Source organism: Lipomyces oligophaga (assembly GCF_038497815.1).
Source record: "Lipomyces oligophaga strain CBS 7107 unplaced genomic scaffold V1516scaffold_1, whole genome shotgun sequence".
Lineage (NCBI taxonomy): Eukaryota > Fungi > Ascomycota > Lipomycetes > Lipomycetales > Lipomycetaceae > Lipomyces > [Lipomyces] oligophaga.
Genome location: NW_027117785.1, coordinates 2403211 through 2423085, shown reverse-complemented (window position 1 = coordinate 2423085; position 19875 = coordinate 2403211). Strand labels below are relative to the sequence as shown.

General features: G+C 43.2%; 5 protein-coding genes across 5 annotated transcripts; 1 reads left to right on the top strand and 4 right to left on the bottom strand.

Annotated features, from left to right (window-relative positions):
- V1516DRAFT_669857 (P-loop containing nucleoside triphosphate hydrolase protein) lies at positions 1–2877 on the bottom strand. Its single transcript, XM_066921257.1, has one exon. The coding sequence runs from the start codon at positions 2711–2713 to the stop codon at positions 344–346; it is 2370 nt and encodes a 789-aa protein (XP_066780440.1). The 5' UTR covers positions 2714–2877; the 3' UTR covers positions 1–343.
- Positions 2878–9640, bottom strand: V1516DRAFT_706060 (uncharacterized protein). Its single transcript, XM_066924157.1, has 4 exons — positions 9196–9640; positions 7084–9091; positions 5070–7019; positions 2878–5012 (listed from the first exon to the last, which is right to left on the bottom strand). Exons 1-4 carry the CDS (start codon positions 9201–9203, stop codon positions 3108–3110), a joined length of 5871 nt encoding a protein of 1956 aa, XP_066780439.1. The 5' UTR covers positions 9204–9640; the 3' UTR covers positions 2878–3107.
- A 93-nt stretch (positions 9641–9733) lies between these two features.
- On the bottom strand, positions 9734–12476 carry V1516DRAFT_669854 (uncharacterized protein). Its single transcript, XM_066921256.1, has 3 exons — positions 12252–12476; positions 12128–12198; positions 9734–11979 (listed from the first exon to the last, which is right to left on the bottom strand). Exons 1-3 carry the CDS (start codon positions 12254–12256, stop codon positions 9917–9919), a joined length of 2139 nt encoding a protein of 712 aa, XP_066780438.1. The 5' UTR covers positions 12257–12476; the 3' UTR covers positions 9734–9916.
- Positions 12477–13603: 1127 nt separating this feature from the next.
- Positions 13604–15259, bottom strand: V1516DRAFT_669850 (uncharacterized protein). Its single transcript, XM_066921255.1, has 3 exons — positions 14787–15259; positions 14521–14726; positions 13604–14460 (listed from the first exon to the last, which is right to left on the bottom strand). Exons 1-3 carry the CDS (start codon positions 14981–14983, stop codon positions 14081–14083), a joined length of 783 nt encoding a protein of 260 aa, XP_066780437.1. The 5' UTR covers positions 14984–15259; the 3' UTR covers positions 13604–14080.
- Positions 15260–15407: 148 nt separating this feature from the next.
- V1516DRAFT_669848 (uncharacterized protein) lies at positions 15408–19750 on the top strand. Its single transcript, XM_066921254.1, has 2 exons — positions 15408–15697; positions 15756–19750. Exons 1-2 carry the CDS (start codon positions 15582–15584, stop codon positions 19507–19509), a joined length of 3870 nt encoding a protein of 1289 aa, XP_066780436.1. The 5' UTR covers positions 15408–15581; the 3' UTR covers positions 19510–19750.
- Positions 19751–19875: the final 125 nt, after the last annotated feature.

Sequence of the window (19875 nt, the reverse complement as noted above, 5' to 3'; positions counted from 1 at the left end):
TTTTTTTAGATTGACAATTGCTTGTAAACCTTACTTATGGGTGAATGATCAAAAATATTACCCTAAGCCGAGAGCTAGCAATGATCTTTAGATAAATAGACATGCATCTAACTAATATAATATTGGTTCACGGAATATTTTTTATTTAAATGTCAATTGAATTTCATTAAATTGTTCAATTTTCATATTTCTGACGTATCCAGAACTGTACAAAGATGAAATGAGAACGACGGAATTGCAGATATCTAGACCAAGGCTGAAAATTAATGCACAGAAGCAAAATTTATATGTTTGTACAAAGATTAGAAAACAGAACTAAAAAGCGGGGGCTCTAGTCTAAATATTACTTTTTCTCTTCTTTCAGCTTTTGCTGGTATTCCGCAACTAGTTGCTTTTGCAGCTGAGGGCTTGCCTGAGCGTAATGTTTGAATTCGAGCGTAAATTCACCTTTTCCCTGAGTGTTTGCACGGAGGACGCTGGCGAAGCCAAACATTTCATTCAAACTGCATTCAGCCATCATGGTGAATTCATCAGAACCGATTTCTGTTTCAGTTATAACAGCATTGCGCTTGTTCATAAGACCGATTACGGTGCCTTGGAATTCATTTGGAGCCGTGATTGAGACCTCCATAACAGGCTCGAGAATGACTGGGTTGGCATTCATGAAAGCTTCGCGAAATCCGTAAAAACCTGCAGTTCGAAACGAAAACTCTGATGAGTCTACAACGTGAGTTTGGCCATCGTTGACAAGCATGTGTGCACCGAGAACCTTGTGGCCAATCAACGGACCTTTTTCGCAGCTTTCTTCAAAACCTTTTTGAACAGCAGCAAGAAACTTCTCGGAGATTTTGCCTCCCACAACTTGGGATTCAAATCGATTTTCGTCTTTCAATGCAGACAGTGATCCCATGATCTTTGCAAATTGCCCTGCGCCTCCTGACTGGCGTTTGTGCGTATAATCGAACGTAGTAGACGACAATGCAGCCTCGCGATAGGCAACCTGAGGTTGGCCTGTAATACATTCGACATTATATTCTCGTTTCATGCGTTCAACGTAGATTTCTAAATGAAGCTCACCCATGCCGGAGATGATGGTCTCTTTACTCTCCGAGTCAAACTTCACCCGGAAAGTTGGATCTTCTTTCTGGAACCTGTTGATTGCTTTAGAGAAGTTACCATTGTCACGAGAATTTGGCGTGATTGAGAGCGAGATAACAGCCTCAGGAACAAAAATTGATGTCATTGTCAAAGCTCCAGCCGTGCCGTCAGTGAACGTATCACCAGATGAACAATCGACTCCAAAAGTAGCGCAAATTTCACCAGCATGGATCTCACTTACGTCTTCCATCTCATTGGAGTGCATGCGAGCCAGTCGTGACAATTTGGTCCGCTTGCCAGTACGCGTGTTGAAAACTGTCATGCCTTTCTTCATAACACCTTGATATACACGAACATAAGTCAATTGGCCAAATCTGCCTTCTTCAAGCTTAAATGCAAGGCCAACGAAAGGAAGACTTGAAAACGGAGGTAATGCGACAGGAGCTTCGTTATGGGCGGCATCGAGAGCAATGTTGGCAACCTCGGAAGGATTAGGCAAGAAATCACAAACAGCATCCAAAACCGGCTGAACCGATCTGTTGGCCAACGCAGAACCCATTAGAACTGGAGAAAATTTGTTTTGGATTGTCGACCGACGAATTGCGGCCATGAGCTGAGAAACGGTAGGTTCCTGTTCATCAAGATAGACTTCCGCGATTTCATCATCAACATCAGCGAGAGTCTCGATGAGCAATTGCCGTTTTTCTTGAGCAAGTGCTTTCAAATCTTCCGGAACCTCTTTTTCAACAATGCGCTCACCACTTTCACCTTCGTTGTACAATGCACGCATGTTGATGATATCTACAACACCTTCCAGGTTGTCTTCTCGGCCAATGGGAACTTGGAGAGCAGCAGCCGGGGTTTTCAATTTCATGTTAATCTGCTCAATTGCACGCCACGGGTCAGCACCCATCCGGTCCATTTTATTGATGAAAGTGATACGAGGGACATTATATCGACGCATTTGTCGGTCGACAGTGATTGTCTGACTTTGCACACCCGATACAGCGCAAACAACCAACACAGCTCCATCAAGTACACGCAAGGCGCGTTCGACTTCGATGGTGAAATCAATATGTCCAGGAGTATCAATCAAATTAAAATGGTAATTTGTCAATTTGCCATTCTCCATTTTCTCCCAGTTACAGTAAGTGGCGGCAGATTGAATCGTGATTCCCTTTTCACGTTCAAGGTCCATTGAATCCATTTTGGCTCCCACATTATCTTTACCACGAACCTCGTGAATCGCTTTAATACGGCCAGTATAGTACAAAACTCGCTCTGTAAAGGTCGTTTTTCCAGAATCAATATGCGCCGAAATACCAATGTTGCGCATATTAGCCAGACGAGCTTTATCCTCTTCGGGCATGCGGGCAAGCATTGACTCCACTGTTTCTAGCTCTGGTTGACTTGTATCAGACTCTTCGGAAGAAGCAGTAGCCTCGGTAGCTAGATTCCGATCGCTAGACCTGAATCTGAACCTGTTAGTACTCGATGGTGGTGAGTAGACATTTCTTAAGCTCCCGCCCAAAACTGCTCTTCGCCAACTCGCACCCACCAGAGCGACACATCCACGGAACGAATTGCTATTCATGATTATTGCGGACACTATCATACAAATCAGTAAATAGCAATTTCGTGCAATAACCACAACCACAATCGACCCAGAAAGAGCAGCTTCCTTAGAGAATTTTTAATACTTTACAAAAATGGGATTTCATGGCAATTCTCCCATTACCGATAGTTTTCGCCGCACTGGCATGTGAACACAGCCAATCAGGCTTAGAGATTTGAAGGTCCATCACGTGTATAAATCCTTTTAACCACTTGCCTCTCATATTTAATACAGCTGAATTTTAGTATAATTGAAACTTTTATATACCATGTCCATACACCAGTTGTACAATATATATACAAAAGCAGACATCATGTACTGCAATAATTCCATACCCATCGTACACTTCCCCAATTCGTCCTATTGTTTGTAATTTGTCTGTCTAAATCTAGTTTTAGCTCAGCGTCTGGATAAATGCGTCCAAATTGTATTCTTCCTCGTACTCGCGCTCGTCCCAAAGTTCGCCTAGACCATGTGTTGCATTCTGACCACCTTGCTTCAAAATATGGCCTTGCTCATCTACCAAATCTTCTTCAGCGGTCTTGGCAGAATTAACAGGCATGGGTGCGCTACCCGAACCTTTATCCACTTCAAATAAGTCTAATAATTGGCCTGTATCCATTGTAGCCAATCCAGCGTTCTGTTGATTAACAATCGAATTTGCAATATTCAACTTAAATCGTTGCAATCCCATGATCTTCTCTTCAAGCGTGTTTCGTGTAATCAAGCGATAAACGTTTACAACTTTCTTTTGGCCAATACGGTGTGCTCGGTCCATAGCCTGAAGATCTTTCATTGGATTCCAGTCATGTTCGACAAAAATAACTGTGTCCGCACCTGTCAAGTTCAATCCTAACCCTCCAACATGAGTAGTCAGTAGTAGCACATCGATTGACGGGTCCGCATTGAAGGTCTGAACAATCTCTTGTCGTTTCCGCGGATCTGTACTTCCATCCATCCTCATATAGCTAACGCCTGGGAGCAATCTTTTTAACAGATCATTCTCGACAATATCTAGCATTTCCTTTAGTTGGAAAAAGATCAATGCTCTATGCTGTGAAATTACGTCTTCAGCACCTGGGGCAATACCGTCATCAACACGTTCACCGTTTATACCACAGTCAAGCAACAGAGTTCGAAGTGCAGTAATTTTTGGAGCAAATGATATATCACGAATATCCTTTTTCTCCCGCGCAAGTTGCTTTGTTAACTTGCCATACTGGGGATGCTTATTCGTGAGAACTAACGCGGGATGATCACAAAGCTTACGCATATATTGCAGTGCTTGGAAAACATGCTGTCTATTTTCCTTCTTTCCAGAATCCATTTCACCCTCAACGGTACTTTTTTGAGATTTGGCAAAGTCCTCATACATTTCTTTCTGCAGATCAGACAGTTCACAATAATAGTCTTGAATGATTTTCGGCGGAAGATCAGCAAGAACCTCTTCTTTCAGTCTGCGCAACAAGAAGGGTAGAACTTGTTTGTGCAGCGCCTCTAACGCCAAAGCACCTGCTTCCTGCTCTTTCGACGTGCTTTTGCTATTGCGGGACATACCAATTGGCTTTGCAAATCTCTCGTTGAAAACTTTTTCTGTCCCCAAAAATCCAGGCATCAAGAAATCAAACAATGACCAAAGCTCCAGGACGTTATTCTGAATTGGGGTTCCAGATAAAATCAGCCTGTGGTTAGCATTCACTAATTTGACAGCTTTTGTGAGTTTTGAGTGAGCATTCTTTATGATATGGCCCTCATCCAGAACACAATAGTTCCAAGCCTGACTACTGACCACATCGACGTCATTTCGACAGATGTCATATGAAGTAACAACAATATCTGCTTGTACGAATTGAGATGCGATGTGAGATCGAGAAGATGGGTTCCCAACGTATGTCACAACATTAAGAAACGGCGCATATTGAGTTAATTCATGTTCCCAATGACCAGTCAAGGTCGGAGGACAAACAATCAACGACGGCAAAGGACGCGTTTCAGCACTAGCTGTCTCGGCATGTTGCTGAGCGCGTAAATAATGATCACTAGCTACGATACAGATAGACTGTAAAGTTTTTCCAAGCCCCATATCATCACACAGAATTCCATGTAGATGATATTTATTCAGGAAGGCTAGCCAATTAACGCCTTCTTGTTGATACTTGCGCAAGTCCGCTCGGATCGCCACGGGTAACACAAAGTTCTCAACCTTCGATGGATCAAGCATCTGTGAAATGAACTTGCGCTCTCGATCACGACCTTCCAACAAACTTGTAGGCAATCCTGCCGGATCGGGGATATTTGCCTAGTAATGTTAGTAAATTAACAATCTTAATCTTAATGAAACATAATTCTGTCGCACCTCCAAAGGCACCAATTTAATCAACTGGGCAAATGTCGTAGTCGCCAAAAGACGAATTCCGTTATCAGAATCACTCATTCGACCAAGAATCGGGACCACCAAAAACACAACATAGGGTAAAATGTCAGTCTGCATCGTGTGAACAAGATGATATACACATTCTACCGCTCCTTGACGAAAATTCAAGTTCAACGCATCATTAATTTTAGGCAAAACTTTTTGAACCAGGAATACCATACCATCCACATTCATCACACTGCAAATCGTGGAAAAACATTTCGCAGCAGCATAACGCAATACCGAGAACTTTGATTCCAATGCGGCATTAATTAATGTAAAATATTCAGTAAATACCGAGAGTAAATTCACATTTAGTCGAGGAATCAGCGCACGGATCACTGATAAGCCATCAACAAGCTCTTGACCAAGAGTCGACTCAGGAGAAGTGATGCTATCTGGTAAAGGCTCATTTAGCGCAAGAAGAGGAGATAACATGGAATCACGTAGTTTCGGAACTTTGGTAAACAAGTTCGAACCAAAACGATCAGCTAGAATTTCAAGCGCAGTTCTGGCTCCGCGCCGTTTTATACGAGCTTTGGCGAGTTCACGCGCATATCTATCGGCATCCTTGTGGTCTCGTCGATCTTCTTCCTTTTGCAGAGACAATATAACTGACTCTAGCATCTCATTTTGATGAAACTCAGGTACTTCTGAAGTGTCGACACAAAGGAAGGCACAGAGATTTTTTATCATCTTATCAGCGGCGCCAATTTTTCTTGATTCCGCACAACGCTGTACTAGAGATGCTATCGATCCGGCAGATCGTTCTTGCAGATCACAATTAATCTCTTCCTTAACGGAATCCATAAGACTGCGGATTACAGGATTAAGCTTTTTTGGGAGACTTGAACCGAGAAGAGCTATATTGGCACCAGCTACCGCAGCTAGAATACTTATATTCCGCATTTCGATTGCCTCCTGAGCTGTCTGGATCGACATCGACAAACTATCCTGGGCATTTTTCAACGGCTCGGCAATAGCAAAACGATAACTTGCTTGAATACTCTTTTTCAGTTTAGCAATATCTGTGGAAATAACTTTTTCCGCATCTGCTATCGAAAAAGCATCGGGGCCCGCATCCGGCTCGCCCTTGACCACGACCGCTAGTCGAGGAAGCTTGTGTGACGATATATGACCAACATCAACAAATACGTTGAAAAGGGATTGGGTTTGCATCCGAACAACTTTCATATACGGAACTAGATCCTGGTACATAGGCCGGTTAGCAGATTCTGCCAGAGCATCGTTGAGAATGTTCGAGACTGTGAGAGTGAATTGAGACTTAAAGTTAGCATGTCCATCAGAAGTAGTGCGTAGTGCAATTCCATTTCCGTACTCCTCCAATATCATGGCAGCCACAAGTCTGGAGGTAGAAAATTGTGGAACTTTAGTCGTCGAACCCAAGTAGGATTTTAATGCGCTTTCAAAAATATGAATATTGTCATCGGGCCAAATACTCATGGCAAAACCGAGTGCTTTGGCGCTCGCAATCTTCATTTTCATGAGAGCCTCCACTCCAACGAGTTCAACGTCGCCCAAAAACACTGGGCTATCAATGTTGTGAGTTGACAATATCTCCGACGTATCAGTCTTTTCGGAGCGACGACGGCGCTTCTGTAGCGGTCCGTCAATTGTTGAATGACCATTCGCAGAACCAGTTGTCTGTGCAGAACCATTACGAACAGTCGCAGAAAACATCACTCCAGACGGACGTAAGAATAAAGTCGTGTCCATCGGGAACGAGTTCCGATTAACTCCAATTGGTGTCATCATAAGGGCCAACAAAGAAGCTACATGAGGACCAAAGGTTTCTGAAAACTTGGATTCGGACTGGTACGCTAGATTACTCGCTAGAGCCTTAAATACTTCTAGAGAAAGATCTAAAACATCCTATTAACTAGTCAGATCATTGTAAATGCAACATTAAATTCCAAAAGAAACGAAGAAACTATACCTCATTTTGCTCGACCAATAAATTCTGGAACAGAAGTCGTAAAGCTTTCTCATCAACCCAACGCACATCAAACTTGTCGTCAATGTTCAAAAAAGTGAGCAGTGCGCGTAGCACCGCCTTACGAACACTAGTGATAGAGTGTCGCAAAAAAGGATAGAGTCTAGGAACGAGCATTTCAAAGCTCGAGTTCGGATCTTCGATCGCGTTTTGCCTCATCTGGTCTAGTACCTTAGGAAAAGAACACAATTTCGCGAGAAGATCCATGACAGATCCCGTGCTTGCACTTAAATCATCTTTTAAATGAGCTAGACATTCCCACACAACAGTAATCAATTTATCGACGGATTTTGGGCGGAGAGAAACAAATTCTTGTGCAATTGGGATCAAAGTCGCTGCCGATACAGCACGCACGTCATCATCCTGCTCGTCCAAGCCATGCAAAACACATTCAATAACTTTATCCAATAATCCTGCAGAAGCAGAATTGTCCAGCAATAAATCTTTACGGACAGCAACAAAGTACCGCATTCCAAGCATTCCGCCATGGCACGGTTCCCACACAGGAAAGTCCAGTCCGAATTGGGTTTGCATAACCAAATCATACAAAACGGAGAAGGTCTTGAGAGCAACGTCACTAGGCAGGTGAACAAGCAAAGCTGCCAGAGTCTGCGCCACTGACTCTCTAATCGGTGCAATGACTTGATCAGAGACGTAATCTCCAAATCGATCAAGGCTGAACACACAACAAATGCGACAAGCCAAATTTTCAAGCCACGACTTATTGAGCACATCATTTTCTGTTTTGGACTTCCCCAAAATCCTACCGGCGCCAGCGCCATGAACTCGAATAATTTCACGCAGACCAGCTGCAGCACCATGTCGCGTTTGCCAGGCCTCATCAAATAAATCTATCATGAGCAATTCCGTGAGACCTTCGAAAGGCCAGACTTGGCCTGCCGCGTTAGTGTTCTGTATGGTTTCAGAAGAATTTATTGGAGCGCGGTGTTCAATTACGACGCGATCGGATTGCGACTGTGGAGTGATAGAAAAATAATCCTGACCTTGCTGCTGGGCTGACGATTGGATACCGGCGGATTGAGCAGTTTCAGAAAGTTTCCTAGAAGTCGAGCTTGCTGAAAGATCAATATTTCTGATTTTATTTTGATTTTTTGCATCTGCACGAGCTTTTCGTTTGGCCATTGCGCGAGCACGCGAACTGATTCCGCCGTCATCCGGAGTCTTGACATCTGGCTGATTGGAGAACGGCGGCTTAAAAGTGGGAGTAGAGCCATTACCGGCAGAAAGAGGAGTTCGCGGCGTACTAACTACAAAGTCGGATGCAGATACTATGTCTTCCATGTATTCACCGCCAAGACCTAACCGAGCCGTGACATTTCTCTTCTGCAAAGCAAGTCGTTCTGCAGGATCTAATTCTGCCCAATTGAAGTCGTACTCCCTGCCACCACTGCCCAGCAGTTTTTTCCCATTTCGGAGAACAATACCAATGTCAAGGGTATCAAATGTCAAAAGTAAATCCTCAGGCGAAGTAGTTGCAGAAGAAGCTGCTGTGGATGACTGATCAGAAGCGAAAGTGGAGTGCAGAGGGGGTAATATCGGCTTCTTCTCTAGTCCTAAATCTTCCTCTTTGATGTTGGAATCTGAATTTTCTCGCTTCACCTTAGTATTTGGAGCGACAAACATAGAATCAGAGACGGCTTCTAGCTTAACTATTGGTTCAGACTTGAGCTTCTTTGGAGTTGCAGACTCGGATCCAGATAGTTCCGCATTCGGATCCCATTTCGCTGTATTATCGGCAATTCCACCAATCGCCCGGGCAGCAGCAACTCGGGTATCCCATTTGGTAGACCGCAGATACGGCAGGACACGACCAAGAAGGTTGTAGAGTTCGTCTGGATGCGCCTTCTGAACGTCTGCAAGCTGATCCGCAGCAGTATTACGAACCAGCTGCGTCGACCCGGTGTCGAGCAAAGAAACGAGTCGATCTAGTCTGGGATATATTAGTAATTTTTCTAAAATTCCGCGGAGTCATTCCGAAATTCAGTGCAGACTTTTCTTAGACTACAGATCATTTTCGTGCATTGATCAACCTACCTCGACATGACGCGTGTCTACTGTACCAGGCGTCCAACAAGCAAGCAACAGCAACAAAACCCAACTCAGCAAGCAATAACCATATTACTACAACCCGAGAAGGGCAATAGCAATAGCAACAGCAACAGCAATAAAAAAGAGTTACGAGTAGATCAGATCAGATCACTCAACAAATCTAAGCAAAATTAAAAATAAATCTGAGCCCGGAGTCGAACCAACAACAGCCAGTCAAATCAGGAAATCCTCAAACAAAACTAATAGATCCACGTCCCAGATCTTAAGCTGCGAGCTCCCTCGTGCGGTCGTGGTACGGGTTTTCTTTCTTCTCCTTTGTACTACGGGCCCGGGGCGGGTCGACCGCGGTGTTTATATAGACTGTCCAGCCTTCCGCCTTGTGCGAGCACTTGGGAGGGGCCGCCCAACTGGCCACCCAACTGACGCCCAACTGACGCCCATTGCGGCTAGAATGATGCCGTATCAGGTTTAGCTAATAGCCCTTCGGGACAAGAGCTGGTAATTACTTAAGCAGCATATTTCCTAATCGAGTATAAAGTAATAGTTATTAATTAAGATACAAAATAAGCTCCCCCTCACAATATTTTCCTAATACGTTCCTTCATAGTCTTTGTTTACTCGGTCTTCGGCCAAACTTGATTATGTTCCAAAAAAATATAAATAACAAAACAAAACAAAAATTAGAAACAACCTGGATCCAAATATCTTATTCAACAGTCACTGCTTTTGCAAGATTACGCGGGAAATCAACGTCGTATCCCTTCTTGACTGCAAGCCAATAGCTCATCAACTGTAGCGGGATCACATTTAGCAACCCTTGCAAGCAATCGACCGTCTGAGGAATTTCAAGCGTCCGATATGTCTTTCCCAATTTAGAAAGAGCCGATTCACCCTTATTACAAAGAATAATTGGGTTCCCACTGCGCGCAATCACTTGCTCCACCGCGCTCATAACCTTCGGGAATAACGAATCGTGCGTTGCAAGGAAAATAATCGGCATCGTAGCGTCGACAAGTGCCAAAACACCATGCTTTAGCTCACCAGCTAGAACACCCTCTGAATGCATGTATGAAATCTCCTTAATTTTCAAGGCACCTTCTAAAGCAGTTGCGTGCTGGTATCCTCGGCCAAGAAGCAACAGCGACTTTTGCTGAGCAAGATCGGTCTCAGCAATCCCGCGAATAGTATCGTTAAGCTTCAAAACCTCCTCTACTTGACTGGAAATCTTAGACAAACCATCAATGATGCTTGTTCGGCGCTCGTACTTAGAAATGCTATCGTCAGACAACAAAAGGGCCATCATAACAAGAGCAACATATTGTGAGGTGTATGCCTTTGTAGAAGCAACACCAATTTCAGGACCAGCATTGATATGTACACCGCAGTTGGTCTGGCGTGAAATACTTGAACCAACACTGTTGACAATACCTACTGTGAGAGCGCCGCGCTCTGCACAATACTGAAGTGCAAGCATCGAATCAGCAGTCTCTCCAGATTGAGATACAAAGATGCAAGTATCATCTCTGAATACAGGCGATCTTCGATCCAAAAAGTCCGACGCCAGTTCAACAGTAGTGGGAATCTCTGTGAGCTCTTCAAAAATAGCGCGAGTAGCCATGCATGAGTGATACGAGGTACCACAAGCAATCATAATAATACGGCGGCATCGTCTGATGGTGCCCAAATACGAAGATAAGCCACCAAGTGTGACAGTTTTTTTCTCAAAATCAATACGTCCTCTCATGGTATTGATGATTGATTCAGGCTGCTCAAAAATCTCCTTCTGCATAAAGTGGTCAAATGAGCCTTTCATGATCTCATTGAGTTCCATCTCCAGAGTCTGGATAGATCTAATAGCAGGCTCACCAGCCTCACGTCGAACACGATGAATATGAAGCTCACCATCATAGATATGAGCAATATCATCGTCTTCAAGATAGAGAACCTTTTTGGTGTGCTCGATGATCGAAGCTGGATCAGAGGCCAAGAAGAACTCGGCGTTCATCGGAGTGCCTTCTTCTGAAATAAAGGCGCGTGATTGGGATCGGCGAAGATCAGAACCATCCATGGGCATAAGCAAGTTGCTGGTCATGAGATGTGGAACAGTCAAATTGGACAGACCAGCAGATTCAGGAGTGGTAATAGTAGGAATGTTGTTGGCAACGGTGATGTCCGGAAGCTCAGGGAACTCGACATCCACGAAGTCGACCTTAAGTTTCTGCTCAGTCTTGATGCCAATAAGTAAAGGCGAGCCTTTACGAGTCGCAATGATCTCATCAGGATAGTGCACAGATTTAATAAGGAGACCATAGGAACCTTGTAGTTCGCGTAAAACAAGTTTTGCAAGAGCAGTGAAATCAAGAGGACGAGCGGAGTCCTTATTCAAATCGTAAACATATTTGCAAAGCTTAGCAATGCACTCAGTATCGGTGTCAGACTCGAACACGAAGCCTTTAGAAGTGAGTAGGGCCTTGAGAGCAAGATAATTAGTGATGATGCCGTTATGGACAATTACAAACTCATTATTAGGATCTGAACGATGCGGATGTGCGTTGATTGGCGACGGTCTTCCGTGCGTCGCCCAACGAGTGTGAGCAATTGCAACATGTGAATCGAACAGACGGTCATTGTTGATTTTAGAAGAAGCATACAGCTTGCGCAGAGCAGCGACCTTGCCGACCTCCTTGAAGAGAAGGACCTCATCGGGCTTGTCACCGTCAATAGCGAGACCAGCAGAGTCGTATCCTCGATATTCTAAACGCGCGAGTCCTGCAAAAATTTAGCAGATATACAAAATAAGATTAGGAGACAGTCTTAGGCGAGATCGGAGATGGTAAGCAAGAACACTGGATTAGCAAATGTCTCACTGCCTTCCGGATATCCTAGCACGCAAACCAGACGAGGGAATAAAACCGACCATTAAGAACAGTGTCGACGATCTCACTTCTTGATCGCTGGACGTAGTAATTGACGTAGCCAAAGATTCCGCTGCAGAGTGTTAGAGCCGGCAGCCTGGAGCGTGTCCAAACCGAAAAACTTACCACATGATGAAGCTGAGGGAGGAAAGGAGAGCTAATTTAAAACGCGCTGCAGATAGCAAACTCGAGGATAGCCAAGGAGGAAATATTCAAGACAATACAGCGCAATAAGAACAAATTTACTGCTAGCTCAAGAACGTGTGAATCAAACTATCAGCAAGAAGTTTTGCCAATTATATGACTTTTTCGCACCAGAAAGAGCTCGTCGAGGAGAAGCAGCTGCTGCTGTAGCTGGCAAAGCGCCTTATAAACTTAGAGCGGCAGAGTGTTTACATAGCTCCAGAGACGCGGGGCGCATGCTGTGGCGCTTCCTGCTCAAACAAGCAAAGTGTAAACAGCTATTATTAGGGTGCTACCTGAAAGTGGCTCTATTGGTGTGGCTCAGAAGGCAGTGCAAGGCACTACGGAACAAGCTGGGAAGGCGCTAGCTAGATGAGTTTGCACGTGATGGGCAGTTCCTGCGGATATAAAGTAGAGAGAGAATGATGTAAGAAGGTGTAGATGATGAACCGGATAGAGGAAATGAAATCACGGGGAGCATAGCAAAAAAAAAATACTAAACTATATATATGTAAATATTTGTACATATATTGACTGAAATCTCGTTCATGGTTCATATTCATTAATGCAGTACAATTAGCCGCTTCAGAGTAGCCAGAAGAGAGGACACCGAAGGCCCACTAAGGAGTTGCGCTTGCAGCCATTTCAACAGGTGGCCAGTTCGGCAGGAACAAGAGCTGAAGGAACGGGCGTTGGAGAAATAACCTGCTGTTCAGATTCTCTTTTCAACAGCCCCCATAAAATTAGTGTTAATTTCTCACTTAAGTGTTATATTCTTCATATTCCGTTGCTCTTTGGCAGGTCTGCCACCATAACTATCCAGTCAGATGTCCATTTATAAACCCTCTAATTTTCCAAAACCTGGATCTCTGTCTTTATCAGTCAGTTCGAACAGCAGCAGCACGGCTTAAATACCCGTCGTATTCCGCAGCCGTATTCGGCTCCAGCTAACCGGTCTCCCTGTTGTTTCTGCTGGAACTGTGTTCGGCTTTAGTTTTCTCGATTGCTCCACTTCCTGTATTGAGCCTGATCTGCCATTTTCCCTCTGCACGTTCCGCTTTAGGAACTCTGTACACAAATAATCCGACCTAGGATCACCCTGGTCCCATGCAGAGAGGCCAGTATCCACCAATACCCACCGGAAATCTATTTTTGACCTCAAACACAACTGTTCGCTTATGGTCCCTTTGATTGCGGATCATCGCAGATCGCGTGCAGGGTATGATGTAATTTTAGACATTTCCAAGTCTCCTTCCTCGCTTCACATTCAGACTACCCTGTTTCACAGTTGTTAATAATAGTTACTACTCATCGTTATTAGTTTACATCTTCCTTAAACATTAATATAAAAATCTCAAATAATGTATTGCATTATCTCGCACTTTCTAATATCCATCTATCTACTAGAGCAAAATTACATCTTGTTGAGGATATATTTGCCATCTTTCTCTCAAAAATCACAAATCAACGCCATTTGCACTTTCGAACATAAACCAAAAGTGCTTCATGTATACACATATATATATATATATATATCAACAATAAAACAATAACCACACAACAACTTGCTGCTGTCGCATTGTCTTCTTATTTCAATCAGACAGTCTCAATAGTTTTTGCGTCCTGCACAATTCATCAACGACGAAAAAAACAATTCAAATAGCAAAGCGAAAACAACGTAAACAAGCAAAGAAAGAAAATGAGATATAAATATAAAATGAAAATATATCAGAGGAACAGGTTCGCATGAGAAATTTTTCTCCGTCCTTAAATTATAATGACGGCGTCTTATACTCCTTCTTCTGAACTGCAACTCCTTCGACCGCCGCGCTATCAACAAACCATGTCACCTTCCCTCGAGCACCTTCATTAACTAACGAACATGGTAATCCCGAATCTGGATCCTCAAAAACCGTTTTCAAAATGGAGGCTTTTGAACCGCCCGTCGCGACAAAGGCAATCCGAAGTGACTGGGTCACAACAGGTAGAGTCAGCGTAATTCGTCGCGGCGGTGGTTTTGGAGAGTCCTCAATAGGTGCAACCCATGCAATATCCTCTCTTAATAATTCATGGCCAGGAAACAAAGAACAAGTATGCCCATCCGGCCCACATCCAAGTAAAAGTAAATCAAATGCAGGTAGTCTCACAGAATCTGTAATAAAGTCAATAAGTATAACCCGCGTCCAGTTGTTCACATATCATCCATGCATACCTTTCGCTGCAAAGCTCTTAATCAGTTCTTTCTCGTACCCATCAGCCGCCTCAGTAGCATCCTCGAGAAGACTATAATCAATTCCATGAACAATTGGCTGCGTAGTTCCTTCTGGTAGCAAGTCCAGCAAACCAGATTTCAATAATCCATAATTGCTCTCCGGATCTTCAAGTGGAACCAATCGCTCATCCGCAAAAAAAATATGCCTATCACGGTCAGTGGAACCTGTTCTCCTTCCTAAACTACATCTCGCACTAATCTCATACCACTTTCCCCATTCAACTGCAGGATTTCCTAGTAACGCCTTGTTCAGATTGGCAACTAACGAACCACCAGAGACCCCAATTTTGAATGCCTCGTGTCGCTGGAGGGCCGCAGTCTGGGCAGACAAAACGTAATCAGCAAGAGCTGGTGCCATGGCATCCGGATCATTAAAAACGTAAATCAAAGGAAGAGATGGCATCTTGAGTCCTTCAAAATACTTGGTAAGTGAACCGAAACAAATCTCCAACAATAATAGCAATAAAGCCGAATAGATTTTGCAACTCAAAATTGTTCCAAAACTTGAATCCACCTGGATCGATCGCAGTCCTCGTATTCTAATCTTCCACACGCTTGACACCTGCTCACTCCAGTTATCCTGTACTGAATAATCGCAAAATTATAACTATTCGCTCAGACTTGATGTAATTCCGACCTTTCGCAACCTTTTTCGACGGACGATGGATACCCGCTGGAAACCTCGCATTGCTGGAAGCAGCGAGTCTTCATCTAACCTACCGTTTTCGGAAGCCCTATCTCATATCACGTGAATATTTATCACGTGAAGATTAGCGAAAGGTGGGCGATCTAGAGAGAATCAATGGAGTACAGGGAGCAATAGGACAGGATGTTTTGTTAGAGTATTAAGCCAAATAAATTCAATTAACAATCGGATTGGCTTCTAGTCTTCCATGATTTGCCCCCTTTGAGTCAAGAGCTTGCTCCATGCATATGGGTCTGTTGCTCGTGGGTCTACAAAAGTTCAAGATAAACTCAATGTGAAACAGAGCAGGCGAGCCATGTCGTTCAACAATCATTTAGTTAATCGTGAACAAAACTATGTTTCCAGTAGGGCTGGACTGTATTCTTCAAAGTATTTTGTTAATCAATTGGAGCTGACACATCAACTTTATGGGTGAGATATTGACGCTAACCTGGTCAGCCAGCTAGTTTTCTGACAATCAAACATCTAGGCATCGTGGTTGTGTGAATGCGCTCGAGTGGTCTGCCAATGGCCGTCTATTGGCTTCAGGTTCGGACGATGTTCATGTGAATATCTACTCTACTGACAGACCTGATTATCCCCTGATTCACAGGTTTCATACTGGTCACGCCTCAAATATCTTCACGCTGTCGTTCATGCCCAATACTGGCAATTCAATAATTGTTAGTGGTTCAGCAGACACAACAGCAAAAGTATTTGATCTTCATGAAGGAGTAGCGAGTTTAATTTCTGCCTTTACTTGCTTCAAAGACTGTGTGAAAAAAATCATTCCAGATGGTTCTAGTCCATCCATGTTTCTAGCTTGTTCGGAAGAGGGAATTATTAGACATATCGATCTTCGAGCGCCAAATCGTTATTCAAAGACAAATTCTCAAGGTGTTTTGGTTGACTATACTAGGCCTGCCCTGGTCCCGGCCGCATTTGCTATGGCGGCCTGTCGACCGCAATATTTTGTCATAGGTGGAAATCGTCAGAATTTATATCTTCATGATCGCCGGTTTTTAATGTCAGACATTAAGCGCAGCTGGAGTATGAACACTTGCGACTCAGACATTACTCAATGTGTACGCAAATTTTCGCCCCGAAAGAAATTTACGCATACCCTCACGTCAGCTCGATTTTCAGAATCTAATCCCAATGAGCTCTTAGGGAGTTGGGCCGGAGATGGAATATATCTATTTGATATATCCAGCTCCGGGAGTCGCATTTTAGATACTCATTCTCAAATTATGCCTCCCGATTATATCACGACGACAGTTTTGCCTGCTAATTCGGATAACTACCTGGCTTCGCTGGACGATAATAATAACATGGTGGTGCTCAAAGATGAATCTTTATACACAGAGCCAAGTCATTCAGCGGGAAAAGCAATTTTAATCTTCCCTGAACTGTTTCAAAGAAGTACTGAAGAGGCTAAATGCAAATCAGTTAAGCCGAGGACACATCAAAGAGAATATGATAGCAGTGATTATCCCGAATATGGACAGCCTGTTTACTCCCCTTATCATGGGCCTAGAGGTAGGCATGTTGGATCTCTCGAAGTTAGTAATGATGATGAAATATTACCTGGGTTGCCCGATCATCTTGCTGATCGGTTTGCAGAGCAATTTTCAGAAACTTTTTCAGGATATATTGCTGACTTGCAACCGGGTCCCAACCTTTTTCCCAGATACACTGCGGACCACATTGACGAAGGCTTTTCTGAAGAGGCAGATAATTTCGAGTATTTTCAGCAAGGAAATAGTATGTTTGTATCTGCAGAGTTACGTGAAGATGAGATGGGCCCACTGGAATCTGAGACTGAACGATATCAATTTCCTGATGTCTCTGATGGAAGCAATATACCTGAGTTGCAGCGCTTGCTTGATTATATCATACAAGATCACTCTGGACTTTCTACTTCTTCAAATACTGATAATCAATACAATCAAGAACGCGAATCTATTCCAACCCTGGAATCCGCCCTTTCTACATCGGGCGACATCAGATTTAGTGATTTAGAGGATCAAGAAGCAGATAGTTACGCAGATAATATTCCAGATTCTCAATCGAATATGGAAGACTTTGTTATGCAGGATATTTTCGAAGAAGAAATTCCTATACCTGGGAACTGCCAATGTCGATACCATAACTTAGCTGTGTTTTTAGCTCGTCTGAAACGAAGATTTGTATACATGCGGAATTATACGGAGACCAATGCGTATGCGACACTAGCCAGAGTACAAATGGAAGCCCAAAATAAGATTCACACGCCTCTTCAATCTGCGGTGCATCGGTTTTTGATTGCCCTAAGTTTGTATTGTCGTTGTTGTATGAAATATCGTGCATTGGAGTGTTTAGCTGTGCGTGAGCAGTTTGAGGAGTTTGGTCTAAGAGTTGGAAATTTTCAGGAATTCAATTCAAATGTATCTAAAACTCTCTTTGAAAATTTTCACATGCAGGCTTGGGATAAGATATATGGAACTAAAGTGGGCGAGCACTTCCGAAATCGGCTGATCTTCGACATGATTGAACATGCTTTTGATCTTAAATTGCCATATAGGCCAGTTGCTAAAGACGAATTGTATACAGATTATGTAAAGGCCAATTTTGAAGGACTCCGATCATTCTGTTCTAAAGCTGATGTGCTCCAGAGCCCCTCGAGCTCTGTATATATGACTTTTGAGCTTCTTCAGCGACATCGTACGTTGAAACCTAAACAAAAACAAAACAGATCTGAACTTTTGGCCGAAATAGGACAGTTAACAGAATATTCTACTGAATTTTCGCTAGATAAAATGCAGATCCGGTCCAACATTTATTTAGAGCCAGTTTGGTTCACACATATTCGAGCATATCTTCGATGGGAGCTGGAAGATTTATTAATGTTTGCCAAGTCACATAATGATTATTATTTGGAAGGTCAAGGTTTATTTGCTAAGCAGGAGTCGGAAGAGTTCAAGCGACATTGTGCGACAATTATTCCAGGATCGTATGCACTCAGTTCTAGTGATATGGAAGGTATCAAGAACCAGATGAGAAGTTTTACGCTATGTCTTCCTTATAAGTATCCGCTGGATCGTGTTTTGGAGTGGCACGATGATATTAAGTCTGGAAGAGAAAAATCAAAGAAAAAGACAATCCCAAGTCTGAAACATTTCTGGACCAGAAGTGATCAACGTGATGCTTATATTGAGCCGATCTTCCAGACTCTTAATGAGAAGATTGCTTTATTGAGCTATCGAACCAATGCTGGAGAATGGAAGATAGATGACGTTGACGAGACTCAGTCATACTTCAATGCACCCTATTATCCAAATAGCGATGAGATAAGAAGAGAAGATCAAGTTAAAGATAGTGATAGTCGTCGGAGAACGTCAGTCCAAGATATTTTTCATGCGCCGAACAGTTCCTGGCGGACTGCGCCGCTAGTATTTGAGATTCGAGGATTTCATGGTATTTCAAACATATTGACAGTCAAGGACGTTAATTTCTACGGAGCAAATGATGAATATATTGTATCAGGTTCTGATTCTAAGCACTTGTTTATCTGGAATAAGAAGAGCGGGGCTTTAGTAAACGTTTTGCAAGGCGATTGCGCAGTTGTCAATGTTGTGGAATCCAATCCAGTGATTCCACAGCTCGCCGTGTCAGGTATTGATTCGACAATCAAGATATTTAGTCCGCTCTCAATAGATTATAAGCCGATGGCAGTTACCAGAATGGGCAAAAGTCGCGTGGTGGAGAGCCGGTCTGAAATCGAACGAAGCCGCTTGGGGTATCGGTCTGTTTTAGACTCTGACAGATTTGACGTCTGCGTTGAAGAGGATCCGGTGAACAATGCTAGCTACCGCGAGCCTACCGTATCTGTTTTTGAAGTGGACCCTCAAGCAGTAACAACTTTTATGTATCCACGTTTTTCATTTGCGAAATGGCTCGATTACAGCTACATGTCGGACACGCACGCCGCGATTCGCAGGGGATTAGTCGACGAGAACTATCGTGCCCCTCGAGAGTTTTTAGGACCAAGTTTGAATGTTATGACTCGCGCACCATTTATCATGCGGACTAATGAAACCAAAAATAGGCGCGGCATGGAAGAGTCAGCATTTTCGAGAGAATTGCTCGCCAGCATGGCGAGACAACTGCGGATGAATGGCGACCATGACGACGATAGTCGTATTGGTGACAGTGACGAAGAAGATATCGAAGAAGATGAATCCGAAATGTTTTTGCTGGTGTAGATCTATATCTATGCCAATTATTGCTGTCATTACGCATTTATTATCGGGCGTTTTCTTTGCGCCATTTATATACTGCTTTAGATTTGTATATGTTTATCATTCTAAATAGCAACTTAGGGAAGAATATGAAATTTGTTATCTCAGTTCTCGCTCAGGATCGCAGCAAAGATAATAGTAAGAACTAAAATAATAGTAATTTAAATTATTGTATTAATCACTAAATGAATAATCGAATCCTGCATTTCCGCAATCTAGTAACGCTCTATAGACGAGCGGCAAGTTCTGGATTTACCATTCCTATTCCTAGATTTGGCAGCGGCTATATCAATCTATATCAAGTTTTCTATTCTTCTACTACAGAGCAAT